This window comes from Oncorhynchus clarkii, chromosome 23, assembly GCF_045791955.1.
Source record: "Oncorhynchus clarkii lewisi isolate Uvic-CL-2024 chromosome 23, UVic_Ocla_1.0, whole genome shotgun sequence".
Classification (NCBI taxonomy): domain Eukaryota; kingdom Metazoa; phylum Chordata; class Actinopteri; order Salmoniformes; family Salmonidae; genus Oncorhynchus; species Oncorhynchus clarkii.
Window position 1 is genome coordinate 28,472,682 of NC_092169.1, and position 17,048 is coordinate 28,489,729.

At 43.2% G+C, this 17,048-nt stretch overlaps 1 protein-coding gene across 1 annotated transcript in view; it reads left to right on the forward strand.

Annotated features, from left to right (window-relative positions):
• The window catches only part of LOC139381109 (CUB and sushi domain-containing protein 1-like), a 528,754-nt gene that overhangs the window by 409,808 nt on the left and 101,898 nt on the right, over positions 1–17,048 (forward strand). Inside the window, exons 33-34 of the mRNA XM_071124395.1 lie at positions 14,619–14,714; positions 16,616–16,819. Coding sequence (XP_070980496.1) covers positions 14,619–14,714; positions 16,616–16,819 — 300 coding nt within the window. The remainder of the gene's footprint in view (positions 1–14,618; positions 14,715–16,615; positions 16,820–17,048) is intronic.

Sequence of the window (17,048 nt, forward strand, 5' to 3'; positions counted from 1 at the left end):
CAGCTCCCCGCACCAGGCTTCCTGTGCGTGTCCTCGGCCCAGTACCACCAGTGCCAGCACCACGCACCAGGCCTACAGTGCGCCTCGCCTGTCCAGCGCTGCCAGAGCCTTCCTCCTCTCCAGAGCTGCTAGAGTCTCCCGTCTGTCCAGAGCTGCTAGAGTCTCCCGCCTGTCCAGAGCTGCTAGAGTCTCCCGCCTGTCCAGAGCTGCTAGAGTCTCCCGCCTGTCCAGAGCTGCTAGAGTCTCCCGCCTGTCAGCCGGGATCTGCTAGAGTCTCCCGCCTGTCAGCCGGGATCTGCTAGAGTCTCCCGCCTGTCAGCCGGGATCTGCCAGAGCCGCCAGTCACCCGGGATCCGCAATTCAGCCAGGATCCGCCATTCAGCCAGGATCCGCCAGGATCTGCCAGAGCCGCCAGTCAGCCAGGATTTCCGGTCACAACTTGCTGTGTGTTTTGTTGCCAACCTATTTTGCTACCTGACAACTTTACGGTTTTTACTTTTTAATTACCGTTTATATTTTAGTTTTTTCCCTCAACTTTTTCACTCCGGACGCTTTATCTGGACATGGTTCGTCAGGACCTCCAACAGCCGAAGCTAAGTAGTAACATTAACATGATGCCTTCTAATAGCAGTCGCTGTACTCATAATATACAGGAGAACGATCGCCTACGGCGAGGATAGCTGTGCTACAAGCCCAGCTTCAGACGCAATCGTTAGGCAAGGGGAATTTCAGTGTAGGAAAGGATGAAACAGCGTCTGTGCCACCAGTAAGTACAGATAGTAGTATAAATCCCCTGGCACAGTCCCCGCAGCCGGACAACTTTCTCACGGTTTCTGGAAGGAAATGCTGTAGGAATGCTCAACCGGTGTCGCTCATTCAGCCGACAGAAACTTTCAACCGGTTTTCCCCATTAAGCAGCGAGTCGGAGTCAGAGGCCGAGCCTTCTCTTGTCTCTACTCCTCCCGTTACGGGGTCTGAGACGCCGAAGCTTCCCACCATTAGCTCTGACAAATTGAAAACTCTAGTCATTGGCAACTCCATTACCCGCAGTATTAGACTTCAAACGAATCATCCAGCGATCATACACTGTTTACCAGGGGGCAGGGCTACCGATGTTAAGGCTAATCTGAAGATGGTGCTGGCTAAAGCTAAAACTGGCGAGTGTAGAGAGTATAGAGATATTGTTATCCACGTCGGCACCAATGATGTTAGGATGAAACAGTCAGAGATCACCAAGCGCAACATAGCTTCAGCGTGTAAATCAGCTAGAATGATGTGTCGGCAACGAGTAATTGTCTCTGGCCCCCTCCCAGTTAGGGGGAGTGATGTGCTCTACAGCAGAGTCTCACAACTCAATCGCTGGTTGAAAACTGTTTTCTGCCCCTCCCAAAAGATAGAATTTGTAGATAATTGGCCCTCTTTCTGGGACTCACCCACAAACAGGACCAAGCCTGACCTGCTGAGGAGTGACGGACTCCATCCTAGCTGGAGGGGTGCTCTCATCTTATCTACCAACATAGACAGGGCTCTAACTCCTCTAGCTCCACAATGAAATAGGGTGCAGGCCAGGCAGCAGGCTGTTAGCCAGCCTGCCAGCATAGTGGAGTCTGCCACTAGCACAGTCAGTGTAGTCAGCTCAACTATCACCATTGAGACCGTGTCTGTGCCTCGACCTAGGTTGGGCAAAACTAAACATGGCGGTGTTCGCCTTAGCAATCGCACTAGGATAAAGACCTCCTCCATTCCTGCCATTATTTTTATTTTAATTGTATTTTATTTCACCTTTATTTAACCAGGTAGGCAAGTTGAGAACAAGTTCTCATTTACAATTGCGACCTGGCCAAGATAAAGCAAAGCAGTTCGACAGATACAACGACACAGAGTTACACATGGAGTAAAACAAACATACAGTCAATAATACAGTATAAACAAGTCTATATACGATGTGAGCAAATGAGGTGAGAAGGGAGGTAAAGGCAAAAAAAGGCCATGGTGGCAAAGTAAATACAATATAGCAAATAAAACACTGGAATGGTAGATTTGCAATGGAAGAATGTGCAAAGTAGAAATAAAAATAATGGGGTGCAAAGGAGCAAAATAAATAAATAAATTAAATACAGTAGGGAAAGAGGTAGTTGTTTGGGCTAAATTATAGGTGGGCTATGTACAGGTGCAGTATTCTGTGAGCTGCTCTGACAGTTGGTGCTTAAAGCTAGTGAGGGAGATAAGTGTTTCCAGTTTCAGAGATTTTTGTAGTTCGTTCCAGTCATTGGCAGCAGAGAACTGGAAGGAGAGGCGGCCAAAGAAAGAATTGGTTTTGGGGGTGACTAGAGAGATATACCTGCTGGAGCGTGTGCTACAGGTGGGAGATGCTATGGTGACCAGCGAGCTGAGATAAGGGGGGACTTTACCTAGCAGGGTCTTGTAGATGACATAGAGCCAGTGGGTTTGGCTGAGATCGGTTGAAGAGCATGCATTTAGTTTTACTTGTATTTAAGAGCAATTGGAGGCCACGGAAGGAGAGTTGTTGTTGGCATTGAAGCTTGCCTGGAGGGTTGTTAACACAGTGTCCAAAGAAGGGCCAGAAGTATACAGAATGGTGTCGTCTGCGTAGAGGTGGATCAGAGACTCACCAGCAGCAAGAGCGACCTCATTGATGTATACAGAGAAGAGTCGGTCCAAGAATTGAACCCTGTGGCACCCCCATAGAGACTGCCAGAGGTCCGGACAGCAGACCCTCCGATTTGACACACTGAACTCTATCAGAGAAGTAGTTGGTGAACCAGGCGAGGCAATCATTTGAGAAACCAAGGCTGTCGAGTCTGCCGATGAGGATGTGGTGATTGACAGAGTCGAAAGCCTTGGCCAGATCAATGAATACGGCTGCACAGTAATGTTTCTTATTGATGGCGGTTAAGATATCGTTTAGGACCTTGAGCGTGGCTGAGGTGCACCCATGACCAGCTCTGAAACCAGATTGCATAGCAGAGAAGGTATGGTGAGATTCGAAATGGTCGGTAATCTGTTTGTTGACTTGGCTTTCGAAGACCTTAGAAAGGCATGGTAGGATAGATATAGGTCTGTAGCAGTTTGGGTCAAGAGTGTCCCCCCCTTTGAAGAGGGGGATGACCTCAGCTGCTTTCCAATCTTTGGGAATCTGAGACGACACGAAAGAGAGGTTGAACAGGCTAGTAATAGGGGTGGCAACAATTTCGGCAGATCATTTTAGAAAGGGTCCAGATTGTCTAGCCCGGCTGATTTGTAGGGGTCCAGATTTTGCAGCTCTTTCAGAACATCAGCTGAACGGATTTGGGAGAAGGAGAAATGGGGAAGGCTTGGGCGAGTTGCTGTGGGGGGTGCAGTGCTGTTGACCGGGGTAGGAGTAGCCAGGTGGAAAGCATGGCCAGCCGTAGAAAAATGCTTATTGAAATTCTCAATTATGGTGGATTTATCAGTGGTGACAGTGTTTCCTATCTTCAGTGCAGTGGGCAGCTGGGAGGAGGTGTTCTTATTCTCCATGGACTTTACAGTGTCCCAGAACTTTTTTGAGTTAGTGTTGCAGGAAGCAAATTTCTGCTTGAAAAAGCTAGCCTTGGCTTTTCTAACTGCCTGTGTATAATGGTTTCTAGCTTCCCTGAACAGCTGCATATCACGGGGGCTGTTCGATGCTAATGCAGAACGCCATAGGATGTTTTTGTGTTGGTTAAGGGCAGTCAGGTCTGGGGAGAACCAAGGGCTATATCTGTTCCTAGTTCTAAATTTATTGAATGGGGCATGTTTATTTAAGATGGTTAGGAAGGCATTTAAAAAAAATATCCAGGCATCCTCTACTGACGGGATGAGATCAATATCCTTCCAGGATACCCCGGCCAGGTCGATTAGAAAGGCCTGCTCGCTGAAGTGTTTCAGGGAGCGTTTTACAGTGATGAGTGGAGGTCGTTTGACCGCTGACCCATTACGGATGCAGGCAATGAGGCAGTGATCGCTGAGATCTTGGTTGAAGACAGCAGAGGTGTATTTAGAGGGCAAGTTGGTTAGAATTATATCTATGAGGGTGCCCGTGTTTAAGGCTTTGGGGAGGTACCTGGTAGGTTCATTGATAATTTGTGTGAGATTGAAGGCATCAAGTTTAGATTGTAGGATGGCTGGGGTGTTAAGCATGTTCCAGTTTAGGTCGCCTAGCAGCACGAGCTCTGAAGATGGGGGGCAATCAGTTCACATATGGTGTCCAGAGCACAGCTGGGGGCAGAGGGTGGTCTATAGCAGGCGGCAACGGTGAGAGACTTGTTTTTAGAGAGGTGGATTTAAAAGTAGAAGTTCAAATTGTTTGGGTACAGACCTGGATAGTAGGACAGAACTCTGCAGGCTATCTTTGCAGTAGATTGCAACACCGCCCCCTTTGGCAGTTCTATCTTGTCTGAAAATGTTGTAGTTTGGAATTAACATTTCTGAATTTTTGGTGGTCTTCCTAAGCCAGGATTCAGACACAGCTAGAACATCCGGGTTGGCAGAGTGTGCTAAAGCAGTGAATAGAACAAACTTAGGGAGGAGGCTTCTAATGTTAACATGCATGAAACCAAGGCTATTACGGTTACAGAAGTCGTCAAAAGAGAGCGCCTGGGGAATAGGAGTGAAGCTAGGCACTGCAGGGCCTGGATTCACCTCTACATCGCCAGAGGAACATAGGAGGAGTAGAATAAGGGTGCGCTAAAAGCAATAAGAATTGGTCGTCTAGAACGTCTGGAACAGAGAGTAAAAGGAGGTTTCTGGGGGCGATAAAATAGCATCAAGGTATAATGTACAGACAAAGGTATGGTAGGATGTGAATACAGTGGAGGTAAACCTAGGTATTGAGTGATGAAGAGAGAGATATTGTCTCTAGAAACATCATTGAAACCAGGAAATGTCATTGCATGTGTGGGTGGTGGAACTAATAGGTTGGATAAGGTATAGTGAGCAGGACTAGAGGCTCTACAGTGAAATAAGCCAATAAACACTAACCAGAACAGCAATGGACAAGGCATATTGACATTAAGGAGAGGCATGCTTAGTCGAGTGATCAAAAGGTCCGGTGAGTGGAGAGGTTCTTTGGGGGTAACGGCGATTTAGACAGCTAGCCAGGCCATCGGTAGCAAGCTAGCATAGGATGGAGGTCTGTTATTAGCCACCTCTTGCATTCGGTCAGTAGATTAGTGGGGTTCCGTGTGGTAGAGGGGATTAATCCAAATATTGAAAGAGATCATGATACCTCACATCTCAAAATAGGGCTACTTAATGTTAGATCCCTTACTTCAAAGGCAATTATAGTCAATTAACTAATCACTGATCATAATCTTGATGTGATTGGCCTGACTGAAACATGGCTTAAGCCTGATGAATTTACTGTGTTAAATGAGGCCTCACCTCCTGGCTACACTAGTGACCATATCCCCCGTGCATCCCGCAAAGGCGGAGGTGTTGCTAACATTTACGATAGCAAATTTCAATGTAATTTTTTTTTTTTTCGTCTTTTGAGCTTCTAGTCATGAAATCTATGCAGCCTACTCAATCACTTTTTATAGCTACTGTTTACAGGCGCTCTGGGCCATATGCAGCGTTCCTCATTGAGTTCCCTGAATTCCTATCGGACCTTGTAGTCATAGCAGATAATATTCTAATCTTTGGTGACTTTAATATTCACATGGAAAAGTCCACAGACCCACTACAAAAGGCTTTCGGAGCCATCATCGACTCAGTGGGTTTTGTCCAACATGTCTCTGGACCCACTCACTGTCACAGTCATACTCTGGACCTAGTTTTGTCCCATGGAATAAATGTTGTGGATCTTAATGTTTTTCCTCATAATCCTGGACTATTGGACCACCATTTTATTACGTTTGCAATTGCAACAAATAATCTGCTCAGACCCCAACCAAGGAACATCAAAAGTCCTGCTATAAATTCACAGACAACACAAAGATTCCTTGATGTCTACACAAGGACGCCAGAGGACAAAAATCAGTTAACCAGCTAACTGAGGAACTCAATTTAACCTTGCGCAATACCCTAGATGCAGTTGCACCCCTAAAAACTAAAAACATTTCTCATAAGAAACTAGCTCCCTGGTACACAGAAAATACCCGAGCTCTGAAGCAAGCTTCCAGAAAATTGGAACGGAAATGGCGCCACACCAAACTGGAAGTCTTCCGACTAGCTTGGAAAGACAGTACCGTGCAGTACCGAAGAGCCCTTACTGCTGCTCAATCATCCTATTTTTCTAACTTAATTGAGGAAAATAAGAACAATCCAAAATTCCTTTTTGATACTGTCGCAAAGCTAACTAAAAAGCAACATTAACCAAGAGAGGATGGCTTTCACTTTAGCAGTGATAAATTCATGAACTTCTTTGAGGAAAAGATCATGATTATTAGAAAGCAAATTACGGACTCCTCCTTAAATCTGCGTATTCCTTCAAAGCTCAGTTGTCCTGAGTCTGCACAACTCTGCCAGGACCTAGGATCAAGAGAGACGCTCAAGTGTTTTAGTACTATATCTCTTGACACAATAATGAAAATAATCATGGCCTCTAAACCTTCAAGCTGCATACTGGACCCTATTCCAACTAAACTACTGAAAGAGCTGCTTCCTGTGCTTGGCCCTCCTATGTTGAACATAATAAACGGCTCTCTAGCCACCGGATGTGTACCAAACTCACTAAAAGTGGCAGTAATAAAGCCTCTCTTGAAAAAGCCAAACCTTGACCCAGAAAATATAAAAAACTATCGGCCTATATCGAATCTTACATTCCTCTCAAAAATGTTAGAAAAGGCTGACCTCCTGAAGACAAACAATGTATACGAAATGCTTCAGTCTGGTTTTAGACCCCATCATAGCACTGAGACTGCACTTGTGAAGGTGGTAAATTACCTTTTAATGGCATCAGACCGAGGTTCTGCATCTGTCCTCATGCTCCTAGACCTTAGTGCTGCTTTTGATACCATCGATCACCACATTCCTTTGGAGAGATTGGAAACCCAAATTGGTCTACACGGACAAGTTCTGGCCTGGTTTAGATCTTATCTGTCGGAAAGATATCAGTTTGTCTCTGTGAATGGTTTGTCCTCTGACAAATCAACTGTAAATTTCGGTGTTCCTCAAGGTTCTGTTTTAGGACCACTATTGTTTTCACTATATATTTTACCTCTTGGGGATGTCATTCGAAAACATACTGTTAACTTTCACTGCTATGCGGATGACACACAGCTGTACATTTCAATGAAACATAGTGAAGCCCCAAAATTGCCCTCGCTAGAAGCATGTGTTTCAGACATAAGGAAGTGGATGGCTGCAAACTTTCTACTTTTAAACTCGGACAAAACAGAGATGCTTGTTCTAGGTCCCAAGAAACAAAGAGATCTTCTGTTGAATCTGACAATTAATCTTAATGGTTGTACAGTCGTCTCAAATAAAACTGTGAAGGACCTTTGCGTTACTCTGGACCCTGATCTCTCTTTTGAAGAACATATCAAGACCGTTTCAAGGACAGCTTTTTTCCATCTACGTAACATTTGAAAAATCAGAAACTTTCTGTCCAAAAAGGATGCAGAAAAATTAATCCATGCTTTTGTCACTTCTAGGTTAAACTACTGCAATGCTCTACTTTCCGGCTACCCGGATAAAGCACTAAATAAACTTCAGTTAGTGCTAAATACGGCTGCTAGAATCCTGACTAGAACCAACATTTTTTATCATATTATTCCAGTGCTAGCCTCCCTACACTGGCTTCCTGTCAAAGCAAGGGCTGATTTCAAGGTTTTACTGCTAACCTATAAAGCATTACATGGGCTTGCTCCTACCTATCTCTCTGATTTGGTCCTGCCGTACATACCTACACGTACGCTACGGTCACAAGACGCAGGCCTCCTAATTGTTCCTAGAATTTCTAAGCAAACAGCTGGAGGCAGGGCTTTCTCCTATAGAGCTCCATTTTTATGGAACGGTCTGCCTACCCATGTCAAAGACGCAAACTCGGTCTCAACCTTTAAGTCTTTACTGAAGACTCATCTCTTCAGTGGGTCATATGATTGAGTGTATTCTGGCCCAGGAGTGGGAAGGTGAACGGAAAGGCTCTGGAGCAACGAACCGCCCTTGCTGTCTCTGCCTGGCCGGTTCCCCTCTTTCCACTGGGATTCTCTGCCTCTAACCCTATTACAGGGGCTGAGTCACTGGCTTACTGGGGCTCTCTCATACCGTCCCTGGGAGGGGTGCGTCACCTGAGTGGGTTGAGTCACTGATGTGATCGTCCTGTCTGGGTTGGCAACCCCCACCCCCCCCTCCCTCTAGTGGTGTGGGGGCTGTGCTTTGGCAAAGTGGGTGGGGTTATATCCTTCCTGTTTGGCCCTGTCCGGGGGTGTCCTCGGATGGGGCCACAGTCTCTCCTGACCCCTCCTGTCTCAGCCTCCAGTATTTATGCTGCAGTAGTTTATGTGTCGGGGGGCTAGGGTCAGTTTGTTATATCTGGAGTACTTCTCCTGTCCTATTCGGTGTCCTGTGTGAATTTAAGTGTGCTCTCTCTAATTCTCTCTTTCTCTCTTTCTTTCTCTCTCTTGGAGGACCTGAGCCCTAGGACCATGCCTCAGGACTACCTGACATGATGACTCCTTGCTGTCCCCAGTCCACCTGGCCGTGCTGCTGCTCCAGTTTCGACTGTTCTGCCTTTTAATTATTGGACCATGCTGGTCATTTATGAACATTTGAACATCTTGGCCATGTTCTGTTATAATCTCCACCCGGCACAGCCAGAAGAGGACTGGCCACCCCACATAGCCTGGTTCCTCTCTAGGTTTCTTCCTAGGTTTTGGCCTTTCTAGGGAGTTTTTCCTAGCCACCGTGCTTCTACACCTGCATTGCTTACTGTTTGGGGTTTTAGGCTGGGTTTCTGTAAAGCACTTTGAGATATCAGCTGATGTACGAAGGGCTATATAAATACATTTGATTTGATCTGCCAGAGCCGCCAGTCAGCCAGGATCTGCCAGAACCGCCATTCAGCCAGGATCTGCCAGAGCCGTCAACCTGCCTGAGCTTCCTCTCAGTCCTGTGCTTCCTCTCAGTCTTGAGCTACCCCTCAGTCTTGAGCTACCCCTCAGTCTTGAGCTACCCCTCAGTCTTGAGCTACCCCTCAGTCCTGAGCTTCCTCTGAGTCCTGAGCTACCTCAGTCCCGAGCTGACACTCAGTCCGGAGCTGCCCCTCAGTCCAGTGGGGCCCTCTGTTAGGGTTCTTAGGCCAAGGTCGGTGGCGAGGGTCGCCACTTTAAGGACGCTAAGAAAGCGGACTAAGACTATGTTGGAGTGGGGTCCACGTCCCGCGCCAGAGCCGCCACCGTGGATAGACGCCCACCCAGACCCTCCCCTATGGGTTTAGGTGGGCGGCCGGGATTCCGCACCTTTGGGGGGGGGGGGGGTACTGTCACTCCCTGGCCTTAGTATTGTGTGTTTTCTTTATTATTTTGGTTAGGCCAGGGTGTGACATGGGTGATTATGTGTTTGTCTTGTCTAGGGGTTTTGTAGATTGATGGGGTTGTGTTCAGTATAGTATTCTAGGTAAGTCTATGGTTGCCTAGAGTGGTTCTCAATCAGAGGCAGGTGTTTATCGTTGTCTCTGATTGGGAACCATATTTAGGCAGCCATATTCTTTGGGTATTTCGTGGGTGATTGTTTCCTGTCTCTGTGTTTTGCACCAGTTAGGACTGTTTCGGTTTTTCCATGGTTTCTTATTTTGTATATGTATATTGTTCAGGTTATCATCTTTATTAAAGATGTTCAACCACAACCACGCTGCATTTTGGTCCTCCTCTCCTTCCCAGGAAGAACACCGTAACACCACTCCTCAGTAAAGGGCACATGACAGCCCGCTTGGAGTTTGCCAAAAGACACCTAAAGACTCTCAGACCATGAGAAACAAGATTCTCTGGTCTGATGAAACCAAGATTGAACTCACCTTCCAACAGGACAACGACCCTAAGCACACAGCCAAGACGTCACAGGAGTGTCTTCGGGACAAGTTTCTGAATGTCCTTGAGTGGCCCAGCCAGAGCCCGGATTTGAACCTGATCCAACCTCTCTGGAGAGACCTGAAAATAGCTGTGCAGCAACGCTCCCCATCCAACCTGACAGGATGAGAGGATCTGCAGAGAAGAATGGTAGAAACTCCCCAAATACAGGTGTGCCAAGCTTGTAGAGTCATTCCCAAGAAGACTCGAGGCTGTAATCACTGCAAAAAAAGTAAAGGGTCTCAGTACTTATGTAAATGTGTATTTTCAGTTTCATTTGTTAAATAAATTAGTAGAAATGTATAAAAAACTGTTTTTGCTTTGTCATTATGGGTTCTTGAGTGTAGATTGATGAGAAGAAAATGTATTTTATCAATTTTAGAATAAGGCTGTAACCTAACAAAATGTGGAAAAAGTCAATTGCCGATTACCGATTGTTATGAAAACTTGAAATCGGCCCTGATTAGTCGGTCGACCTCTAGTCTGAATACTTCCCGAAAGCACTGTTGCAATCCAAATCTGTTTTGAAATGCAAGCTGGAAGAGTGTTTGACTTGATAGGATTTGATGTAATAAGTATGTGTTATCAAAATGTCAGCCATTGTGTACTGTATCTACTTACTTAAGAAAGGATTATTCACTGAAGATGGAGCCAATCACAAATAAACAAGTATTTTTTTAATGATAGGTCTGTTCCACCAAGCTCAACGGTCATAGGCCTTATAGAAAATTCTCTCTGTATTTTTATTATTTCAAGCCAACTTATAACATTTGATAATTGCTGTCCCTGTCTGATTTATCGCTGTCATTGGGGAAGGTAGTTACATTTCTGAACAGAAATCACCCTCAACATTACATTATTTTGAGGATTGATGGAGGCAAATTAATATAAACTGTTTCTATGGCACCTTTTATGGTTCAGATTTGTTTTATTCTACTGTGCAACCATATATTCCCAAGGGAGATGCTTTGATTTTACTTTGTCTTTGAAAACATTAGATTTCAGCATTCAGTAATGCAGTATGTAGAGTACAGGGTTGGGTATGTTACTTTCTAAGTGTAATCTGTTACTAACAATTGTCCAAAATTGTAATCAGTAAAGTAACTTTTAAACTTTTAAAATAACTTTTGGATTAACCAAACTCAGTAACGTGATCTAATTACATTCAGTTACTTTTATATTACTTTCCCCTTAAGAGGCCTTAGAAGAAGACAAAAATGTATGTTACCAATTGAACCACATCTATTGCAGGATAAATCAATGTTAAAAAGTTTACATAGCTGGCCATTTATGGATGTTACATATTACTTTATGGGTTGGTTATGTAGGCTTCTTCTAACCCATTGCTTCGGTTATTATCTGTGTAGTTGCCTGTCAGCACTCGTGTCTTATAGCGTCACGTTCGTTTTGTATACTTTGTTCAGTGTTTCTCTTTCATTAAAGAGAACGTGACACTTGCTGCTTCCACAACAGCTCATTAGGGTTGAAATCTGATGACTGTGCTGGCCACTCCATTATAGACAGAAGACCAGCTGACTGCTTCTTCCCTAAATAGTTCTTGCATAGTTTGGGTCATAGTTCTTTGGGTCATTGTCCTGTTGTAGGAGGAAATTGTCTCCAATTAAGCGCCGTCCACATGGCATGGCGTTGCAAAATGGAGTGATAGCTTTCCTTCTTCAATATCCCTTTTACCCTGTAAAAATCTCCCACTTTACCACCACCAAAGTACCCCCAGACCATCACATTGCCTCCACCATGCTTGACAGATGGCGTCAAGCACTCCTCCAGCATCTTTTTATTCATTCTGCGTCTCACAAATGTTCTTCTTTGTGACTCGAACATCTCAAACTTAGATTTGTCTATCCATAACACTTTTTTTCCAATCTTCCTCTGTCCAGTGTCTTGTTTTCTTTTGCCCATATTATTATTTTATTTTTATTGGCCAGTCTGAGATATGGCTTTTTCTTTGCAACTCTGCCTAGAACGCCAGCATCCTGGAGTCGCTACTTCACTGTTGACGTTGAGACTGGTGTTTTGCGGGTACTATTTATTTGTTTGTTTATTTGTTTTGCGGTTAAGGACTTGTGAGGCATCTGTTTCTCAAACTAGACACTCTAATGTACTTGTCCTCTTGCTCATTTGGGCACCAGGGCCTCCCACTCCTCTTTCTATTCTGGTTAGCACCAGTTTGCGCTGTTCTGTGAAGGGAGTACTACACAGTGTTGTACGATATCTTCTGTTTCTTGGCAATTTCTCGCATGGAATAGCCATAATTTCTCAGAACAAGAATATACTGACGAGTTTCAGAAGACATTTATTTGTTTCTGCCATTTTGAGCCTGTAATCGAACCCACAACTGCTGATGCTCCAGATACTCAACTAGTCGAAAGAATGCCAGTTTTATTGCTTCTTGTAACGGTTTTCTTCGGTTGAAGTAGAGTCGGACCAAAATGCAGCGTGGTTGTTATTCATGTTTTTTAATGAAGAAACTGAACATGAACAAACTAACAAAACAATAAACGTGAGAAAACCTAACAGCCTATCTGGTGACAACAAAACACAGAGACAGGAACAATCACCCACAAAACCCAACACCAAACAGGCTACCTAAATATGGTTCCCAATCAGAGACAATGACTAACACCTGCCTCTGATTGAGAACCATATCAGGCCAAACATAGAAATAGACAAACCAGACACATAATATAGAATGCCCACCCAGCTCACGTCCTGACCAACACTAAAACAAGGAAAACACACACGAACGATGGTCAGAACGTGACACTTCTTTAATCAGACCAACAGTTTTCAGCTGGATTAGTTAACACAACATGCCATTGGAACACAGGAGTGATGGTTGCTGATAATGGGCCTCTGTACGCCTAAGTAGATATTCCATAAAAAATCTGCCGTTTCCAGCCACAATAGTAATTTACAATGTTAACAATGTCTAAACTGTATTTCTGATCAATTTGATGTTATTTTAAATGGACAAAAAAAATAGCTTTTCTTTTAAAAACAAGGACATTTCTAAGTGACCCCAAGCTTTTGAACGGTAGTGTATATATAATATATATATTTCCAAAAATGTATGTCGCAACTACAGGTTGCCTCTTTTAGTCTATCAAAAGTGTACAAGTTTGAACGTGTCCTTGAAGCCTATGGATAAAAAAAAATGTATCAGCATGAATTACATTGAGCAATAAAAGCCGCACTTTTATTCCATAGGCTGGGATCTGCACTGTGCAGCTGTTGTAAGAGCGCATTTTTCACTGGCTGTCAGCTGATTTAAAAAACAATGAAAAAAACAATGAGCTATCCACAACATCGACAATCCGTAAGGCGCAAATAGCTAAATGAGAGCAGCAGTGTGATTCACATCAATGTGCTATGTAGATAGCAATGATAAGTGATATCCTTATCGCCGTAGACTACACCACTTCTGTCATCCTTTCCTCCAAACTTTTTTTTCAGGATGGATAATCTTTGGTTGCCGACAGCAGTCGTACCATTGGAAGACATAGCTTGGACTGTAGCCTACAAAAGCCTATTCCTAAACCCATTTGGTGTGTCATGTGGTCTCTGACTTCTGGTCAGACTCGCTCAGGTGGAACAAACTTAAATTTGTGCCTTTTTTCAATGCTGATTTGAATGTCATTGAGAAAACAGAGAAGTATATCAACAACAACAAAAATTATCACAAACCTCCTAAACTGAATTTAAAAGTAATCCTCCAAAAAATCATCTAGTTTTTCAAAAGTATCTGAAATCGGACAATATATTTGCTGGTAATGTAACGGACTACAGTTACAGTTTGTTGTAATCGGTTACGCCCCAACCCTGGTGGAGTCCTATAGAAAATGTAAATTGAAAGGTTATTACTAAATTAGATAACACATGAATTAACACATGAATTACCTCTGACATGTCCAAGATGTGCACACTAATCTTCTCTGGGTTTCTGTCAACAAATAACTTGTGTTTTCCCTGTCTATTCATGGTGACATTTGAATTATAATGGTACATTACATCATACAGGTTCATAATGCTTTGGGTGTTTTCACCTAAATGGAGCCTGATTAGCCACCTACATTAGCCACATCCACAATAAGCTACTCTACCTTATTATAGGCTTTCAAATGTCATGGCTTTCAAATAAGTTCAAGCCATTAAGAAAACACTCTCTACCATGTTTTCTTCATCCAGCTCATTCATCACGGCTGATGAAAAATTTCAAGACTCAGGCCTACTATTATGTATAAAAAGTTGTTTCCTTGTCCAACGTTGTCATTATTGATAACAATTTGTTCGCCCCCTAATTATTAAAATAGTTCTCTACTGCATACATAATACTTCAAAGTTAAACTACTAACAGCATGATATTTACCCATCAAGCGTTTGAATGTGAGCTGGTATATTTTTTTAAGAAGCTTTTCATCATGCAGCCTAGGTATTGTTACGTATAGCACACAAGAAGGGTCGGGGATATCAAGAAAGAGCAATGTTGGCTTCAGATGGTTATCACTGTAAGTGAACATACTGTTTAAAAAAAAACTGTATATTTTCATATTTTTATCCTTTCTTTTGTAGGAGAGACCTTGCCCCTGGCCACATCAAACCAAATTATGGTACGATTCTCTGCAAAGAATGGTCCTTCTGCCAGGGGTTTCCACTTTGTTTACCAAGGTATGTGTACGTACTGTAGTAATACTAATGTTCTCATGGTTGTCAGGCTGTTCAGGGGGTTTGCCGTTATCTCTCTTGCCCCATGGCAGCCTAGGGGGGCCAGTCCTCTAATCATTACAGCTGCGCAGGGAATGTAATGGGAAAAGGGATTTCTATCTGCATTACTGTAGTAGGCAAGGAGTAGAAGGGCTCACAACCTCCGTACAGATAGTGTTGAAAGTATGTTGAAAGTGTCACATTTAATATTCAAGGATTCCCTCTCTTGCATAATCAATAGAAAATGTCACACATGAATATATAAAATAGAAACCCACGTTTTATAAAACGTTTCTAGAATGGAGTACGAATTCACTTTTTTTTTACTCAATCTTTTTGGACTCAATAATTCCAATGATGCTTTTGGTGTCATTCCTACTTTATTTCAGTGTCAATTAGAGATTCTCTCCAGATGCAGATAGCCCACCCTTAGGACGTATCAAGCAATTTCTCTCTGTGAAAGTTGTAATAACTAAGCAGTGTGAATCACATGAACTTTTTAAACATCTAGCTGGCTTATAAAAATGGATGATCTCAGATCTTAATCTTTCATGAAGGAATTTGAGCATGTCTACACACTGTACAGTGTTTGCCAGAGCATGCTTACTATGTCTGCAGTTTTCTTGCTTCACTGTTTGATGATGTACTGCGCTGAAGGGTGTTTGAAAAATACTCCCTGACAGTTAGGACAGTTGTTTTGGTACATGGAGGCATCCAAGTGATGATTGCAGAGCATTCTCTGCTCCTGTACAGATCTAGAAATATTAGACACAATATCAGCCCAACAGTAAAGGCCTCAAATATGGCACCAAGGTATACCACAGAGATGAAATAGTATTTGAATCAGGTCTAGATGAACACAGGCACAGCGCAAACCAAGCTATTATTCAGTTCAGGGACTTGAATTTAACCTAAAGTTTAAAAAAAATGCTATGCATTAATGCTTTTTTATAAAACAGTTTATGAGAACGCAGACTGTTTTAATAAGTCAAATCAAAAATTATTTCAAGTGCATTTTAAACCTCAACACACTTTACATAAAATAAAGTAAAGGCAAACAAGAGGAAGTACTAAACACAGAGGACGTCTAACATAATAATTGATTAAAGGCCAGGCTAAAAAGGTTGTTTTTTAAATGTGTTTTAAAAACCCTCAATGGTGACTGCCCCTCTTACCTGACAGGGCAAGCTGTTCCATAACTGAGGGGTTGAACCTAGATGCAGAACCTAGATGGTTCTGCATCTAGGTACAATATGCAGACTGGCTCCTTGGGAGCAGAGCGCCCTCACTGGGTTGTATGGAACGAGCATGTCTGTCAGATAAGAGGGGGCAAGGCGATGCAGTGGTACATACTTTTTTTTATGTACTGTAGTACAGATTGTACCCAATCATGTTTTGAATATCAGATATACAGTACATCTGGTTTCATTGTCATCTTCCATGCCTTGGTGTTCTAAATGTTCATGATTGAATAACAGTGATAACACATGGTAATGCATTATTAATTAATGCATTAGCCACACATTTTGGGGTGGCAGGTGGCCTAGTGGTTAGACCATTGGACTAGGTTGCAAGATCAAATCCCTGAGCTGACAAGGTAAAAATATGTTGTTCTGCCCCTGAACAAGGCAGTTAACCCACTGTTCCTAGGCTATTAATTGAAAATAAGAATATGTTCTTGACTAACTTGCCTAGTTAAATAAAGGTAAAACATATATATATGGCTGATGATACATTTGGGTCATTCTAAAATGTCTCATATGTCCATAATGACAAATCATATGTCACTATCACATTGTACTGTAATTTCCCTGTGTTAACACACATCTAGGTGTTAAAAACACTAGGTACTCTTTTCTTTGTAGCTGTTCCTCGCACCAGTAACACGCAGTGCAGCTCTGTCCCAGAGCCACGCTATGGCAGACGGATTGGGTCCGAGTTCTCCGCAGGCTCCGTTGTTCGCTTTGAGTGCAACCCAGGGTATTTGCTACAGGGATCCAAAGCCATCAAATGCAATGCGGTCCCCAACGCGCTAGCCCAGTGGAATGATACTGTGCCCTCTTGTGCTGGTAAGCCTCCTCAAAGCAGTCACATTTGTGGAGATTAATTTAAGGACATTTCCACTACTTTTCAACCTCATATTAATTATCTCCAACACCACGTTTATACGATCTGTGGTTAAAATAGACTTTAACTTTATATATTTATATATTCAATATGCAGTACCAGTCAAATGTTTGTACACACCTATTCATTCAAGGGTTGTTCTTTATTTGGACTATTTTCTACATTGTAGAA